Source organism: Hemiscyllium ocellatum, chromosome 37, assembly GCF_020745735.1.
Source record: "Hemiscyllium ocellatum isolate sHemOce1 chromosome 37, sHemOce1.pat.X.cur, whole genome shotgun sequence".
In the NCBI taxonomy this organism is placed as follows: domain Eukaryota; kingdom Metazoa; phylum Chordata; class Chondrichthyes; order Orectolobiformes; family Hemiscylliidae; genus Hemiscyllium; species Hemiscyllium ocellatum.
This window is the reverse complement of record NC_083437.1, coordinates 35,156,546-35,170,218: the sequence shown is the minus strand read 5'-3', so window position 1 is coordinate 35,170,218 and position 13,673 is coordinate 35,156,546. Positions and strand designations below refer to the sequence as shown.

The 13,673-nt window shown below is 43.4% G+C and overlaps 1 protein-coding gene across 1 annotated transcript in view; it reads left to right on the top strand.

Moving 5' to 3' along the window:
- Nucleotides 1–277: 277 nt before the first annotated feature.
- Nucleotides 278–13,673, top strand: part of LOC132833589 (protein polyglycylase TTLL10-like) — a 53,314-nt gene continuing 39,918 nt past the window's right edge. Inside the window, exon 1 of the mRNA XM_060851957.1 lies at nt 278–653. Coding sequence (XP_060707940.1) covers nt 278–653 — 376 coding nt within the window. The remainder of the gene's footprint in view (nt 654–13,673) is intronic.

Sequence of the window (13,673 nt, the reverse complement as noted above, 5' to 3'; positions counted from 1 at the left end):
ATGGAAAATCAGTATGAAATGAATACCAAATGCTTGGTTTGACATGTTCTTTTATAAAAACCCTTCAAATTTTAATATCATCTGTTTGCTTGCCAGCCATAAGCTTGTGAAAAATCATCTGCCCCAAATATTGGGGAACGAAGATGGGACAGCAGAAGAAAAGATTGATGTTGAAAATTTAAGAAATGCTAGGAACAGGGACTAAGCAGAGAAGAAACATCAGCAGAAATACTTAGAAAGGTTACATCAGCACTATATGATGTTGCAGATTCCCAGAATGAATCATTGCTCTCCAGAGGAACAGCTTGAGGATGAACTGATGTCAATCAAAGGATGTGACACTGCTTTGAGGATAATTGCAGATGTTGAAGGGACCCTCATTAAGGACGTTCAAAATGTGCCAGCCGAAGAAATAATTTGTGTGATTAATGACACTGGGATAATCAACAATTGGACAAGTAACAGCACTGAAACGCAAAGGAACCAGAGTTTACCAGAAATAGTCGATACATGTACAGATGGAGATGCGACGTGGGAGGACAAATCAAAGACAACAGCAGTCAAACTGCAGGAGGAGATTAAGAAGCCACTACTGAATCAAGCAGTACAGGCTATGTTCTATCGAGCAGTGGGATTTTCAAAACTCAGGAAAGGTGTGTTAATTCTTAGATTTATTTACTGTGACTTCCTTTGCATTCCGCTTGCATTTTCCCAGTTATGTTGTTCCAGGATTACACCTGGAGAATAAACACTCTGCCAGGTACATGATGGTATGGGTACAGAGCCGTTGCATCCAATTCATAACATATTTTGCGTTGGGAAGATACAAATACATTGGCTCCAGTTAAATATTCGTATGTAAGCCATGTTTAAATATGCAGTTAAAAATTAAGTAACGTTTTTCATTTTGGAAATTAACCCTTTTACAATTTCATAAATAGAAAGGTCATGATGTGGTGATGCTGGTGTTGGCTGAAGTGGACAAAGTTAAAAATCACACAACACCAGGTCATAGTCCAACAGGTTTATTTGGAAGCATTAGCTTTCGGTGCGCTGCTCCTTCATCAGGTGGTTGTGGAGTATAAGATCATAAGACACAAAACTATAACAAAAGTTTACAGTGTGATGTAACTGAAATTATATATTGAAAAAAACTTGGATTGTTTCTTAAGTCTCTCATCTTTTAGACTGAACATTTTTCGCAGAACTTTTTTAAAGTTACATTCTCAAGTGAACTTTAACAACAGGTGCCGTGTTGGCCCATTGAAGGTGTGAGCTGCCCTGTGTGAGGCTGTCTGTGCCCCAATGTTCAGACTGACTCTAATCTAAAAAACGGATTTACAGGATCTTACATGGATTCATGCAGTTTTTGAGCAAAATTAAATGTAATTCTGCAAGTACAAATTCACCCCCAAACTTGTATGTGTGTGCATGTGGGTGTATGGGGATGGGTGGTTGTTGAGTGTCTGTGAGAGAGGGTGTGTATGTGTGTGAGTGTGAGTGTAAAGGGGTGTAAGTCTGTGAGAGGGTGCATGTGTGCATGAGAGTGTGGGAGTGTATGTGTGTGTATGAGAGAGAGTTTTTGTATGAGTGAGGGTCTGAGTGAATGTATGGGTCTGTGTGTGTGTGTGTGTGTGTGTGTGTGTGTGTGTGTGTGTGTGTGTGTGTGTGTGTGTGTGTGTGTGTGTGTGTGTGTGAGATGCTGTGGGGTCATCTGTAGTGTGACATGAACCCAAGGTCCCGGGTTGAGGCCATCCCCATGAGTACCAAACTTGGCTAGCAGCCTCTGCTCAGCCACCTTTTGTTGTTGCCTGTCTCAAAGTCTGCCTTGAATGACAGTCACCCAAAGATCCGAGGTTGAATGAAATGACCGCTGAAGTGTTCTCCAACTGGAAGGGAACACTCCTCCCTGTTGATTGTTGTGCAGTCCCCATTCATCCATTGCTATAGCCTCTGCTCAGTCTCATCAATGTACCATGCCTCAAGGCATCCTTGCCTGCAGCATATGAGATAGACAACGTCAGCTGACTTGTATGAGTACCTGCCATGTGCACGGTAGGAGGTGTCCCCACATGTAAAGGTGGTGTCTGTGTAGACACTCTGACACGTCTTGCAGCCTCTACTGTGATAAGGTTGTATGGTGTTGTCCTGCAAGCCAGGCAGTTTGCTACAAACAATGATCTGTTTGAGGTTTGATTGTTGAAAAAAATGATTGGATGCACTTTCTCCTTTGGATTCATGAATTTGTGTCATTGCAAATATATAGTTACTCCTGATTAAAATCATTTACCCTTTTACTTATGTTTAGTTAACATGTAACATGATGACACAGTGGTTAGCACTACTGATTGGTTGATTTATTGTTGTCACATGTACCGAGATACAGTGAAAAGTGGTGTTTCGTGTGCTCTACAGGCAGATTGTACTATACAAAGTGCATCAGGTTAGCAGGACAGAGGACAGAATATGGTGTTATAGCCACAGAGAAGGTGAAGAGAGACAGAGAAAGAAAGAGATCATAATTAACATTTGAGAAATCTGTTCAAAGGTTTGATAACAGCAGGAAAGAAGCTGTGCTTGAATCTGTTAGTATATCTATTCAAACATCTTTATCTTCTGCATGTCAGAAGAGGGCGGAAGAGAGTATAACTGGGGTCAGAGGGTTCATCGATTATGTTGGCTGCTTTCTTAAGGCAGTGGGAAGGATGGATAGAGTCAATGGATGGAAGGTTGGTTCATGTGATGGACTAGCCTGTGTGCATGACTCTCTGTCATTAGTCGCAGTCTTGAACTGAATTGAATTGAATTTATTGTCACGTGTACCGAAGCACAGTGAAAAGCTTTGTCTTGCGAGCGATACAGGCAGATCACAGAGGTAAGTAGCATAGATAAGTAAATAATAGGTAAATAGCGGCAAAAACAAAAACACAAGTACAAGCGAATGTTCAGAGTTTGTGAGTCCATTCAGTACTCTAACAACAGTAGGGTAGAAACTGTTTCAAAACCAGCTGGTGTGTATGTTCAGGCTTCTGTACCTTCTCCCTGATGGTAGAGGTTGTAGAAAAACATTGCCAGGGTGGGATGGATCTTTGAGAATGCTGGTGGCCTTTCCTTGACAGCGGGCCTGCTGGATGGATTCTATAGATGGGAGGTTGGCCTTTGTGATTGTCTGGGCCGAGTTCACCACTCTCTGTAACTGTCTCCGATTTTGAATGGTACAGTTGCCATACCAGCTTCGATTGTGCATCTATAAATTATTGATCATCACTCTCAGGAACATGATGCTCTTGACTGTCTCCACTTCAGCACCATTAATGCAGACACAGCTATGCCCTCCACTCCACTTGTTAAAGTCAATGACCGATTCCTTCATTTTGCTGATGTTGTTGGTGAGATTGTTGTCTTTACACCATGCCACTAAGTGCTCACTTTTTCCTGTATTTTGTTTTGTCATTGTTTGAGATCTGACCTACAATGGTGATGTCATCAGCAAACTTACAATCAGAGTTGAGACAGAATTTGGCCACACAGTCAGTGAGTGTATCAGGAGTACAGTCGGGGGCTGAGTACGCAGCCTTGTGGAATACTGGTGTTGAAGATTATTGTGGAGAAAGATTTGTCTCCTATTCTTACTGACTTTGGTCTATGGGTCAGGAAGTTGGGGATTCAGTTACAGACGGGAGAGCTGAGACCTCGCTCACAAAGTTTAGAAATGAGTTCATTTGGAATTATGGTGTTGAAGGCAGAGCTATAGTCAATAAGTAGGAGCCTGATGTAGGTATCCTTGCTATTCTGATGTTCAAGGGATAAATGTATGGCCAGGGCAATGGTGTCTGTTGTGGACCTGTTGCGCCAGTAGGTGAATTGCAAAGAATCAAGGCAATCTAGTAGGATGGAATTGATGTGAACCATGATTAACCTTCTGAACCTCCTAATTATGGAGATAAGAGCCAGCAGGTGGTAGTCATTGAGGCACATTTTTCTTTGCCACTGGGACGATGGTAGGGACTTTCAGATCCGCCTCACAGCACCAGGGACTTGGGTTTGATTCCAGCCTTGGGTGACTGTCTGTATGCAGTTTGCACATTCTCCCTTTATCTGCATAAATTTCCACTGGGTGCTATGAGGTATTGTCCCACGGTCCAAATATGTGCAGATCAGGTGCTTTGGCAGTGCTAAGTGTTCAGGGATGTGCAGCATATGTGGATTAGCATGATAAATGCAGAGTCTGGGGATAGGATGGGATCTGGGTGGGATGCTCTTTGGAGGGTCGGTGCAGACTTGATGGATCAAATGGCATCTTTCTGCAAATAGGGATTCTATGATCCTATGTGTGGGCAATTGGCTGTTGGGCCTTTGTATGTGCTTCCTCATGCTTAATTTCATGCATATGCATCAATTACTGATGTTTCAAGTGACATTTCCAGCAAAATTGGTCAACTGATTCATGTTCTAAGTTGGGGGAAGGCGAATTTTGATGGAATTAGGCAGGAGCTTGAAGGAGTTTATTAAAGTCATTTGTTTGCAGGAAAAAGGACCTATGGCAAGTGAGAGATCTTTAAAAGTGAGATAGCTGGAGTTTAAGCTCAAAATGTTCCTGTGAGGGTGAAGGGTGGGGTTGGCAGGAATAGGGAACCTTGGATATTGAGGCCTTGACCAGAAAAATGAAAGAGGCTTGGCTCAGGTACAGGCAGCTGGGATCAAGGGAATCCTTGGAGGTATATAGGAAATGCAGGAGTTGACTGAAGAAGGAAATCAGGAGGGCGAAAAGTCGGCACGAGATAGCCTTAGCTGAGAAGATTAGGGTGAATCCAAAGAGGTGCTTTAAGCATATTAAAGGAAAAAGAATAACTAGAGAGAATAGGGCCCTTCAAGGACCAAAGTGTATGTGTGGAACTGCAAGACATGGGCGAATTTCTCAATGAATATTTCTCCTCTGTGTTTACCACAGAGAAAGACATGAAGATTTGGGAACTTGCAGAAGTTGGTGATGATATCTTGGGGATAGTCCATATCACAGTAGAGGTGGCATTGGATATATTAGAATGCATGAAGGTGGATAAATATCCTGGTCCTGACCAGATATACCTAAGAACACTGCAAGAGGCTACTGAAGAAATTGAGGGGGCACTGGCTGATATTTTTATGTCTTCATTAGCCACAAGTGAGGTCCCGGAAGGCTGGAGTGTAGCGAATGTTGTACCATTATTTAAGAAGGGCTGCAAAGAAAGGCCTGGGAATTATAGACCAGTAAACTTAACATCAGTGTGGATAAATTACTTGAGAAGATTCTGAAGCACACGATATACATAAGATAGACAGGGTTTGATTAAGAATAGTCAGCATGGCTTTATGAGTAGGAGATCATGCCTCACAAGTTTGCTAGAGTTCTTTGATGAAGTGACCAAAAAGGTTGACTGGGGCACAGCAGTAGATGTTAGTCTATATGGATTTCAATTGGATACAAAATTGGATTGGTGGTAGGAAGCAGAGAGTAATAATGGAAGGATGCTTGTCGGACTGGAGACCTGTGACTGGTGGAGTGTGTTAGGGGTCAGTGTTGGGCCCATTACTGGTAGTTATCTATAGCAATGATTTGGATGAGAATGTACGAGGCATGATTAGTCAGTTTGTTGATGACACTGAAATAGGCAGTATCGTGAATAGTGAGGAAGGTTATCAGAAGTTGCAGCAAGACTTTGATCAGCTGCGGAAGTGGGCGGAGAAAAGGTAAACGGAGTTTAATATTGATAAGTGTGAGGCCTTGCACTTTGGAAAGTCAATTCAAGGTAGGAGTTTCATGGTGAATGGTAGGGCCTTAAGGAATTTAATGGAACAGAGGGATCTTGGAGTTCAGGTTCACAGTTCTCTGAAAGTGGAGTCCCAGGTAGACAGGGTAGTGAAGAAGGCTTTTAGCACACTGGCCTTCGTCAGTCAGTGCATTGAGTATAGAAGTTGGGAAGTTATGTTGTAGTTATACAGGATGTTGGTGAGGCCGCACTTGGAGTATTGTGTTCAGTTTTGATCACCTTGTTATGGGTAAGATGTTATTAAACTGGAAAGAGTGCAGAAGAAATTCACAAGGATGTTGCCTTGACTCAAAGGCCTGAGTTACAGGGAGACCTTGGACTTTTCTCTTTAGAGCATAGGAGAGTGAGGGGGACCTTAAAGAGATGTATAGAATCATCAGAGGCAAAGGTAGGGTGATTGCACTGAGTCTTTTTCCCCAGGGTTGGGGAATCGAGGATTAGTTTAACATTAGAGGGGAAAGAATAAAAGGGAACCCGAGGTGCAATGTGTTTACACAGAGGGTGGTACACATTTGGAATGAGCCGCCAGTGGAAGTGGCTGCAGCAGATATACTAACATTTAAAAGGCATTTCGACAAATACATGGTTAGGAAATACATGGAAGGTTATGGGCCAAGTACAGGGAAATGGGGTTAGCGTGGATGGACATTTGGTTGGCATGGACCAGTTTGGACTAAAGGGCCTGTCTCCATGGCTCTATGAACATTAAAGAAGAAGAGTGGAACTAGCTCCCAGGAAAATCTCCATTAGGAAATACATTTAGACTGGGCCAAAAAAGTGAACACTGTCTTTCGAATGACAATGGGGAGAGAAAAAAAAGCGGATTGTTTTTGTTGAGTGCCTTCCATTACCACAGACCTGTTTCCACACAGTGGGGATTCTATGATTTAAATGAGATTGAACAGTTTAGGCCTATACTGTTTAGAATTTAAAAGAATGAAGAGAGATCAAATTGACGTTATCAGATGGTAAAAGGTGTGGATAAAATAGATGTGGAGCAGATGATGCTTCCTCATGTGGGGCATTCTAGGATGAGAACTCAGTATTAGGATAAGGGGTAGCAAATTTAAACAGAGCTGAGGAGAAAGTACTTCTCCTAAAGGGTTGTGTTTCTGTGAAATTCACTGCCCCAAAGTGCAGTGGATGTTGGGAACAGTGAGTAAAGTTAAGGAGGAGTTAGATAGAGTTTTCATTGGCAATGGGTTGAAGGTTTATGGGGAGAAGGGAGGGGAATGGGGGTGAGGAGCATATCAGCCATGATCTAATAGCAGAGCAGACTCAATGGGCCGAATGGCCTAATTTTGCTCCTATATCATACGAACTGATGAACCAAATGAACACATGCTGTTGTTGAAACTATGCTAAAAATGGCAAGTATATTATTTTCTGACGTGCTCTGAAAAGCCATTTTTGAGTTTGCTGAACTACCATGGAATCAAAATTAACAAAAGATTCATATAATGTAAAAATATATACTTTTCTCAATAAAATTAGTAACCTTTGGCAAGGGGGCAGAATGTGGAAGATTGAGGCAGGGCATTTAACTTTAGTGTCATGAGGAGGGTGCGATCTACTAAAGGAAAATGATGTGAGATGTGTGGAAAAGTGAACCATTTAACAAGGTCCTGACTGAAGAAAAGGCAGAGCTCAGCTGAAATGCCAAAAGGCAGATTGGTAAGTATACAGAACAAAATCAACAGCTTATAAAAACTTAATTTCTTCTCAACAGGAAGATGAAGCAAGAATGTCATAGATTAACATTGAACTGGTTTGTTTTGGCAGCTCCCCACTGTATGGTCAATAAGGACCCCTCTAAGGAAATTAAATGGAAGGTCAGACTGTTGAATAATTCAAAGGAGTTGTGGTCCCCATATGATTCATGGCAGAACCACACAGCATTTGTTGACTTTCTGGGACTGTGAGATCATGCGATGAGTGTGGCACTAATACAATGAGCTTTCAGGTGGAATGGTTTGTGTTCAGTTCTACTCAGAATGCAGTTCCCCAACTGCATTGATGTTCCAACATTTTAACAGGAGACATATTTTGATGATGGATTTTTAATAATTGACGTGGCTACAAAGGTAACAGGTCCAGCATTGCCACTTTAAGCGAGGTCTTTGTGACTGCTGGAGGTCACCACTAGCATCACAGTGCATCTTGGGGAGGAGGCTAAAGATGATATGGCTTCAGAGGATGATGGTGCCTACTTTTCCAACTTAATAGAATTCAGAGCCAACTTCCTCAGCAATGGAACACACATGCCGGTGGTCCTCAGAAACAAGTGGCATAACAATTGTACAGGTTAGTGAATGTTGCTGAATGACCACCTTGTACATGTCATACATCTCTCTATGATGTCAGCCAGTGGACTTCAAACTACAGAATCTCTCGTTCAAGCTACATTGGGTGTATATAACAAAGCATCACAGATTAATTTTCTTTTACATCCATTGAAAACTATGACAACTTTAACCCAACCTCTTCATCTGGAAATTAATGTTGATTTGACACCCTGCCTAGTATTGCTTTGCACCAATATCAATGCATAGTGTGGCTAGGGAATAAAATAAACTCCTGATGAGGTGAATTTCTTAATGGGCTGGATTTTATAGGGAGGGTAAGTGGGGGTGGCTGGGTCTATACTGTTAGCTTCCCTGGAACAAAAGGCAATTAAAAGCCTGTCCTGTAGCAATAACATGCAAGAGCAGCATAAACACACTCAGGGTTGGACTTATGCCCCCTAAGTGGACAAGGAGACCCACCCTTGAGATGACCAGAACAGTCCCAGCAGCACCATGACTCATTAGTGGTTACTGCCAGGACTGCAAGCATCCCCAAGAAGACGGATGATGTCAACCAGAATGATGTGAGTCCTAGATTTTGGAATGGAAGGGATGAGACAGGCTATGGTATGTGAAAAATGGGCTGGCTGGGGTGGGATTGGGATGCCAGGCAAGATAGATAAAGGGAGACAAGGTGGGGTGGTAGTCAGAGTGTCCCTGATATGCAGAACGCTGACTTATGTGTCCCACCTTCTTTACCATCCTTAAAAGACAGCCTTTGCATTCCAGCCTGCCTACACTGCTCAGTATTTTCTGGCAATGAAGGCAGTTTGCAACTCTTAATTGCCACTTAGAGGAGCAGTTAAGGGCTTCAATAGGTCTAAGGGCTGTATTAGTCGTGGCTGATAGTTTTAGGCATTTTTACACACTGCCACAGTACATGATTGAGACAAGTCCTTGGAGAGTCTGAGGCTGAGGGGTGACCTTATAGAGGTTTACAAAATCATAAGGGGTATGGATAGGGTAAATACACAGGATCTTTTCCCGGGTGGCAGAGTCCAGACCTAGAGGACATAAGTTTATTGTGAGAGGGGAAAAATTTAAAAGAAACCTAATGGGCAATTTGTTCACATAGAGGGTGGCGCCGTCTGAAATGAGCTGCCAGAGGAAGTGGTGGAGGCTGGTATAATTATAACATTTAAAAGACATCTGGATGAGGATATGTACAGGAAGGGTTTAGAGGGATGTAGGCCAAATGCCGGCAAATGGAACTAGATTAGGTTAGGATATCTGGTTGGAATGGACGAGTTGGACTGAAGGGTTTGTTTTCATGCTCCATGACTCTGCTACAGTTGGTAGGACAGACTGTTTCTGTTAAAATAAATATTTAGTTATAGAATGCAAGAATGTCTATGCTATTTCTGTACCCTCTGTTTTTTAAGCTCTACAGTTTATAGATGATATAAAATCTTGTTTGGAATCATAAATTGCTAACACAGATTTGAAAGGTTTGTGACTATCCTGAAAAACCCCAAACCCTGTCACATTTTGCACAGGCTTCAACAAGTTTTAAAAATTGTAATTAGGAAGATTTCACCACAGGAGTATTCCCCCTTTATTGTTGATAGCAAAGTTATGGAGTAAAATTTACACTGTGCACGTGTGAATTTTTGAAATACATTGACAAGTGAACTTTCTATTGACAGCACAAACTAGCAAAATCACATCTTTTAATGTCCTGATTCTAATGCTAAGTGCCAATGGGATGACCTGATTTATTCATGAGTTTGTGTTGTTCAGTCGGCTGAGAAATAGGCACTTATAATTGTGTCACCATTCACAAGAATGTCTTTTTATTGTGTGCAACAATTTTAACTGAAACCAAAAAAACTCAAGAGTGTCAAAAGTACAGTCATGTCACTTGCAGACTGAGATTTGAGATTTTTAAATTTCCCAATTTTCTTCCAATTCATCATTTTCTGAATGTTTTGATGATTCACCATCAATGATTCCTCAGATAGTTATGCATTTCTCAAGTGGCTATTAACAACAGATATCTGTGACCTACTGTAGACTGAGTCTTGACCCTGCCCTCACCTGGCATCCAAACAATCGATACACCTTGGTAAAGCTCAATGCATTCAGAAACTGACTGACTTCCATTTTAGAATCCAAGGGCATGCAATTTATCACAAGGTCAGTATGTATCTAATCTCAGTACAGGAGTAAAAACACCAACCCTGATCTGTAGACCTTTTTGAAGTTACCATTCAGAATTCTTGGAAAGATAGGGCAATGTGAACCTTACAACTACTATAGTAAATAAAAGTGACCCATATCACCCTAGAGCTGCTACAATCCTTCTTGTGAACTTTATTTATGCTGTCACATGCTACTTACATCACAAAGGCCCCTCTATCTGTTATTACACTGCCACTAATCCCAGGGCCTGGAAGTTTGATTGAAATAATAAATTAATCAGAGTATGGTGAGACAAAGTGAGGACTGCAGATGCTGAAGATCAGAGTTGAGCAGTGTGGTGCTGGAAAAGCACAGCAGGTCAGGCAGCCTCCATGGAGCAAGAGAGTCGACATTTCAGGTATATGCCCAAAACGTTGATTCTCCTGCTCCTCAGATGCTGCCTGACCTGCTGTGATTTTCCAGCACCACACTTCTCGACTTAGAGTATGGTGAGGAGAAAGTGAGGACTGCAGATGCTGGAGATCAGAGCTGAAAATGTGTTGCCGGAAAAGCGCAGCAGGTCAGGCTGCGCTTTCCAATCCTCCCACTTCCTTCAAACCAAAGGAGTAGTCATGGGCACCCGCATGGGCCCCAGCTATGCCTGCCTCTTCATAGGATATGTGGAACAGTCCATCTTCCGCAGCTACATTGGCACTACCCCCCACCTTTTCCTCCGCTACATCGATGACTGTATCGGCGCTGCCTCGTGCTCCCACGAGGAGGTTGAACAGTTCATCCACTTTACCAACACCTTCCACCCCGACTTCAAATTCACCTGGACCGTCTCAGACTCCTCCCTCTCCTTCCTAGACCTTTCCATTTCTATCTCGGGTGACCGAATCAACATGGACATTTACTATAAACCGACTGACTCCCACAGCTACCTAGACTACACCTCCTCCCACCCTGCCCCCTTCGTCTCCACCGCATCTGCTCTCAGGAGGACCAGTTCCAATACCGAACAACCCAGATGGCCTCCTTCTTCAAAGACCGCAATTTCCCCCCAGATGTGATCGAAGGTGCCCTCCACCCCATCTCCTCCACTTCCCACTCCTCCGCCCTTGAGCCCTGCCCCTCCAACCGCCACCAGGACAGAACCCCACTGGTCTTCACCTACCACCCCACTAACCTCCATATACAGCGTATCATCCGCCATCATTTCCGCCACCTCCCAACGGACCCCACCACCAGGAATATATTTTCCTCCCCTCCCCTATCAGCGTTCCGAAAAGACCACTCCCTCCGTGACTCCCTCGTCAGGTTCACACCCCCCACCAACCCAACCTCCACTCCCGGCACCTTACCCTGCAACCGCAAGAAATGCAAAACTTGCGCCCTACTTCTCTCCAAGGCCCCAAGGGATCCTTCCATATCTGCCACAAATTCACCTGTACCTCCACACACATCATTTATTGCATCCGCTGCACCCGATGTGTCCTCCTCTATATTGGGGAGACAGGCCACCTACTTGCGGAACGTTTCAGAGAACACATCTGGGACACCCGGACCAACCAACCCAACCATCCTGTGGCTCAACACTTTAACTCCCCCTCCCACTCCACCAAGGACATGCTGGTCCTTGGACTCCTCCATCGTCAGACCATAGCAACACGACGGTTGGTGGAAGAGCGCCTCATCTTCCGCCTAGGAACCCTCCAACCACAAGGGATGAACTCAAATTTCTCCAGTTTCCTCATTTCCCCTCCCCCCACCTTGTCTCAGTCAAATCCCTTGAACTCAGCACCGCCTTCCTAACCTACAATCTTCTTCCTGACCTCTCCGCCCCCACCCCACTCCGGCCTATCACCCTCACCTTGACCTCCTTCCACCTATCGCATCTCCAACGCCCCTCCCCCAAGTCCCTCCTCCCTTCCTTTTATCTTAGCCTGCTGGACACACTTTCCTCATTCCTGAAGAAGAGCTTATGCCCGAAACGTCAATTCTCCTGCTCCTTGGATGCTGCCTGACCTGCTGCGCTTTTCCAGCAATACATTTTCAGTTTAGAGTATGGTGAGTCAGGGACACATAACAGGATGGCTAATGAGCCATCTAGAAAGCAGATTGCAGGGACCTGTTCAGAGAGTCCTCAAAATTGGATCCAGAAGAATCACTGCTGTTCATGAACGCTCTAAATGATTTAGATTTTAAAAGCAAAGTCACAAGTAGTAAATTTCAGGACAACACTGAATTGTGGGAAAAAAAAACAGTACTAGGGACAGCTGCAACACGTTGTGGAAAGACATTAATAAACTCACAATGGTAATGTAATTGGCAAATTATTGTCAATATAATTAAGTGTGAACTATGACTTTAAATAAGAAAAGGAAAGTCCTGCATTATCTGGAAAACATTGATTTAAATGGGTCAGAGGTAGCAAAGGATCTGTCAATGTAGGTACACAAAATAGTGACCATCCGTTAACAAAACCATGAGAAAACAATAATCCAAGCTAAAGGTTTTATTCCTGAAAGGATAGAATTGAAAAGTTGGGAATTTGTATTAGACTTGGACCAAACTTTGATTAGACCATAACTTGTGTATGGTTCTGCTATCCATGTTATAAAAATAATACACAGACCATGAAAATTTATGAGGTTGGTTTGAAATATATACAAATTTTACTCACCAGTTGTGGACAGGCTGGGACTCTTTTTGTCTGGAAAGAGAAAGCAGAAGTGTAATGAGCATGAAGTGACTAAATGTGGGATTTTTACCCTTCACTCAGGAGAAAGTCCTGCCACCATACTGATTGGGCAGAAGTGTACTAGACCCAGTAACACCTGATGTTGCAGTGGACAGATCCTGGAGTTACAAGCAAAACCCCACTAGAGTTAAGTCCTGGGAGTCCAAGACCATGTGGAGTGTGGAGGTCTCAGGGCACACAGGGGAGGTGAGGCCTGAGCAGGTACACAGTGGATGACGTTGGTGGAGAGGACCAATGGGTAGAGAGCACCTTCAGGACCAAGACCTTGAGGAGGAGGGGAACGCAGTGTGTTGCATTCTTGAATTTGAAAGAAGGCTGCTGATAGTGACTCTTCAGCTCCTTTCCCGGCTGAGGCCGGAACAAGGTCACATTCAGGCTTCTCACCTCCATCCTCCCATCTTCAACTCATCTGGTCATACTGGAAAGCCAGACTGGAAGTGGAGGAGCAAAATAGCTCTTAAATAGCAATTAACTGGCACTTGAGGGTAAAGGCAGGTAGAGAGACCTAGCCCTCAACCAACCCACCATAAAATTGTGTAAAGGCTAGGTCTGGTAGGACCTCAGGCTGAAGGCAATCCTTCCAAACCCAACAGTGGGGAGATGTAAACATTTGGCCATAGACTTAGAATAATG